General features: G+C 49.1%; 1 protein-coding gene across 1 annotated transcript; it reads right to left on the bottom strand.

Moving 5' to 3' along the window:
- Positions 1-3,522: 3,522 nt before the first annotated feature.
- On the bottom strand, positions 3,523-4,395 carry LOC136480327 (vegetative cell wall protein gp1-like). The gene is made up of 3 exons (XM_066477908.1): positions 4,008-4,395; positions 3,673-3,700; positions 3,523-3,622 (listed from the first exon to the last, which is right to left on the bottom strand). Exons 1-3 carry the CDS (start codon positions 4,393-4,395, stop codon positions 3,523-3,525), a joined length of 516 nt encoding a protein of 171 aa, XP_066334005.1.
- Positions 4,396-4,600: the final 205 nt, after the last annotated feature.

Here is a 4,600-nt window from a genome sequence, read left to right as displayed (position 1 = left end):
TATTGAATCTCGACTAGCCCAAGCTTAGGGGTCCGTCTGGTTACTCCAGGATGAAACCAGTGGCATTTGAATATGACAGGAGTAAGAGGTTTGGAACCATAGAATGATAGTTTGTAGATTTCTTCAATTCTTCCATAATAGTCGAGTCCATCAATGCCGGATGTAACAACTCCGCTGTTTGTGGTTTTTCGATTGGACCGACTCTACTCGTAGCTTGCTGTGTGGAAATGATATCCATTCACGTCATAACCGGTAAATGACTTGACCCTAACAGCACAGCCATTTGCAACCTATCTCAGCTCATCACTTATAGACGCATCAGTTTGGGCTTTCTGTTTGAACCAACAAATGAAATCGGGGCTCCCTAGTCCCGCACCCCATGAAAGAAGGGTATCATTTTCTTGCGGGGTAGGTTGCCTTGATTCATGCCAGGATTGACAAAGAAATTCCCTGTACCAAAGAGAAACAAGGGGGTTGGACGAAGAAACAAGGACATACGGCGAAATGAAACAAGTTCGTTCAGAACTTACGTAATGAACGGTTGCACCTCGACAAGGTTGGTCAACACATATAGCATGATACTATGCCACTCTTCATTTTTCAATTGCTTAGTGGTCGATGCACTTGCGCTTCCGAGTTGCCCTTGAAAAAGGCTGAGGTTCGATTCATTTTCGCCAGCATTGTAACGAGGGGGTGGATTATAAACGCTAGGAAGTTTCTTAGTGTAGTAGTTCTCTGTGAAGTTCGACACCTCCTCTAGAATGTATGCCTCTGCAATGGAAGCCTCAATTTTGGCTTTATTTCTACATTTTTTGCGAAGAGTCTTTAGACATCTCTTGATTGGATAGCACCAACGGTTCTGCATGGGCCCCCCCATCCGTGCCTCATACAGGAGGTGCACAATCAAATGCTGCATCGGCAAGAAGAAGCCAGGTGGAAAGATCTTCTCCAACTTACAAAGCAACACGTGTGCCGCTTTTTCTAAGTCATCAATGATGGTCCGAGAGAGCTCCATGGCACAAAGCTGGTGGAATAAGTAGCTCAACTCTGCCAGCACTTGCCAGACATGCTCCAGGACATACCCTCGAACCATCGCTGGTAGAAGCCGCTCAATTCATATGTGGTAGTCATGACTCTTCATCCCGTTTACTCGCAGAGTGCCTAAGTTCACTCCCCTCTTTAGATTCGTTGCATACCCATCAGGGAACATTAGTGTCTTGATCCATTCAAGTACTTTCCTCCTTTGGTCTTTTTTTAAGACAAAATCGGCCTTAGGCCTTCTCCAGGTCTTACCAAGACTAGGAGGATGCATCTCTTGATTTGGTCTATCGCACAATGTTGCTAGGTCCACTCTAGCCTTAGAGTTGTCCTTAGACTTTTCAGTGTCCATGAGTGTTGCCCAAAGTGCCTCGGCGATATTCTTTTCAGTGTGCATTACATCAATGTTATGTGGCAGAAGAAGGTCATCGAAATAGGGGAGCCTCGTCATGCCCGAGATATGAGTCCACATATGTTGCTCACCATATCCCACAAAACTACCTTCATTAGGCACGAGAGCATCTATCTGAGCATGAACCTCGGCACCAGTCATCATCCATGGTGCAGGATTTGTCACTTTGACACCTTTCGTAAAGTTCTTGATGTCTTGTCTGAATGGATGGTCAAGAGGTAGGAATTGATGATGTCTATCGAACGACGAATACTTGCCACCCTTCTACAACCAAATGAACCTCACACCTTCCTTGCATATTGGGCATGGGAACTTCTCATGAACACACTAGGCGTAGAATATCCCATACGTCAGGAAGTCATGCAGGGAGTAGTGGTACCAAACGTGAATTTTGAAGGTTGTCTTTGTAGCTCGATCGTATGTCCATACCCCTTCGTCCCAAGCACAGACCAATTCATCAAACACGGGCTCCATGAACACACCCATATTACTCCCTGGATGTCTAGGAATTATCAACGACAAGAATACGTTATGTCATTGAAAGGAGACACCGGGGGGGAGATTAAGGGGGATAACGAAGACGGGCCAACATGTGTATGGGGCAGCCATCATTCCATAAGGATTGAAGCCATCTGTTGCCAGCGCGACACGTACATTACAAGCCTCATCTGCTTTGTCACGATGTTTGTCATTAAAGCGAATCCAAGCTTCACCATCGGATGGATGTACCATCTTGTCAAGATTGTACCATTTGCCATTTTTGTGCCATGTCATCTGTTTCGCGGATTCCTCGGTCATGTATAGCCGTTGGATCCTCGATAGGAACGGAAGGTACCGTAGGATTTTCACGGGGATCGTAAGTTGCCTCTTCTGGCCATCATCAGAGTCTACCTCTAGGTACCTAGAGGATTTACACTTTGGATAGAAGTTTGCATGCTCGTGTTCTTTACAAAATATGACGCACCCCTTCGGACAAGCATGTATCTGCTCATACGACATCTTAAGTGCTCGAAGGAGTTTCTGTGACTCGTACATGATCTTTGGCAGAATGTGGCCCTCTGAAAGCAGGGTGCCAATCATGGCCAACATCTTATCGAAGCCAGGTCGACTCAAGTTTAACTCAGACTTCAACCCCATTAAGCGTCCAATGGCATCCAGTTGAGACACCGTTGACCGATCGTGAAGGGGTTTCTGTGCCGAGTCCATCATGTCGTAGAACGCCTGTGCGGCTGCCTCCATCTCCTCCTTCTCACGTCCCTCATCGAACTATCCTTGGTGAAAGTCATCTAACATGTCTAGTACCCCCGAATCAGCATCAAATGCCTCCACCCGTGGTCTCACCACCTCCTCTCTCATACGATGGGCTTCACCATGGTGGACCCATCGGGTGTAGTCCGATGTAAATCCATTCTTCACAAGATGTTTACCCTTTTCCACCTTGTTTACCCTCCTCCTGTTTCTACATTTGCTGCATGGACACAAAACTAGGCAATGTCCTTTAGCAGCCTTGCCAAATGCACTGTTTAAGAAAGCATTGGTCTTGTTCATCCATTCCGTGGTGTAATCACTCTGACTTCTCCAGCCCGTGTACATCCACTGACGGTCATCCATCCTCTAACATATGTATCAGCGAGTAATGTAACCATCAATTGCATCTACATGGTGTTCCTACTATCTAATAGGTGAGGATAGGTCCTAATCCCACCCGTGGGTGCATAGATGAGGTTAGTTTCCATGCTCTACTCCTATCCGAGACAGAATTTCGGCAGCACCTCCCCGCTGTTCTCCAGATACACGTTCTGCCAAAGAAGAGTGCGTATCTAGAGAACCACAGGGAGGAGATGCCGAAACTCTATCTCGGACCGGAGCAGACAATGGAAACTAACACATCTACGCATCCGTGGGCTGTCCAAAAAACGTGGACAATCTGAAACATATACGATCATAGATATGCAAAGATCAGCATACCTCCAACCATATCTCTTTTGAACGGGAGACGCCTAACTAGGTTACGCGATCTACGACCGTGATATGGAAAGAGGGGTTATACCTAGGGTGGCAGCGGAATCAGGCTAGCGGGGCCGTGGCAGGTCGATGTAGTGCCAAGGCGACGCGTTGCCGACAGACCGGCACGGTGACAGGAACTCCAACTCGGCTCCGACGGACTCTTCTCTACAAAAATGGAACAGAATACTGTCATTTAAAAAAAAATTCGGCAGAACCTCCCCTTCACGGTGAGGTTTCCAAAACCTACAAAAAACAGTGGCACGATGGCTGACAAGCACATATGTCTCAAGAGAAGCCATGTAATTTGGATATCAATCCATGCAGAAGAATATATTCAAGTAGTACCACTACTTCTACTACTACTTCCACTATTGCTACTACTACTACCACTACTTCTACTACTACTACCACTAATTCTACTACTACTACTACTACCACTAGTTGTACTACTATTACCACTACTAATACTACTACTACCACTAGCACTACTAGTACAACTAATACTACTACAACTATCACTACCACGACAACAAAAAGAGAGAAGGTATACCTGACGGGCACCGGGGGTAGGGGCGGGCGGCGTCAGGGTCGGGCGGCGTCGGGGTCGGAGTTAGGGTCGTCGGAGTTGGGAACGGGGCCGGGGCAGGGCTAGCGGCCGCGGGCAAGGTCGGCCAGGGGGTAGGGCCGGCCTGGGGCGGCCGAGGCAGGGCGTAGCCAGGGACAGGGCGTGGCCAGGGCGTGCGGGCGGCGCGGGCGGTCGGGGGTAGGGCGCGGGCGTGCGGGAGCGGACTTGCGGCGGCACGGGCGCGTGGGCGCGTGGGCGGTGGTGGCATGGGCGCAGCGCGCGGGCGCGCGGGTGCGGGCGCGCGGCGGCGGGGGCGGTGGTGGTGGCGGCGTGGGCGCGGCGTGCGGCGTGGAGGCGGTTTCGGCACGGGCATGGGCGCGGTGGCAGTGTGACTGGCTGACCGGCCGAATCGGTTAAGTCATTAACCGCCCTTTGCCGAGTGCCGGATGAGGGAGGAACTCGGCAAAGAATTTTTTTTTAAAAAAAAAATTCTTTGCCGAGTGTCCCATACTCAGCAAAGATTAATTTTTTTTTAAATTTCTTTGTCGAGTGTCCCAGATCTGGCACTCGGCAATTTT

The sequence above is a fragment of the Miscanthus floridulus genome, chromosome 9, assembly GCF_019320115.1.
Source record: "Miscanthus floridulus cultivar M001 chromosome 9, ASM1932011v1, whole genome shotgun sequence".
NCBI classification, from domain to species: Eukaryota; Viridiplantae; Streptophyta; class Magnoliopsida; order Poales; family Poaceae; genus Miscanthus; species Miscanthus floridulus.
This window is presented reverse-complemented; position numbering and strand designations above follow the sequence as displayed.

Bases quoted from the DNA above. Each gene is read 5' to 3' on its own strand.
- LOC136480327 (XM_066477908.1), bottom strand. From the start codon at position 4,395: ATGCCCGTGCCGAAACCGCCTCCACGCCGCACGCCGCGCCCACGCCGC. The intron at 3,701-4,007 runs GTATACCTTCTC...TGTTTTTTGTAG, and splicing joins CTACCCCCGGTGCCCGTCAG to GTTTTGGAAACCTCACCGTG. The intron at 3,623-3,672 runs GTTCTGCCGAAT...CCATTTTTGTAG, and splicing joins AACCTCACCGTGAAGGGGAG to AGAAGAGTCCGTCGGAGCCG.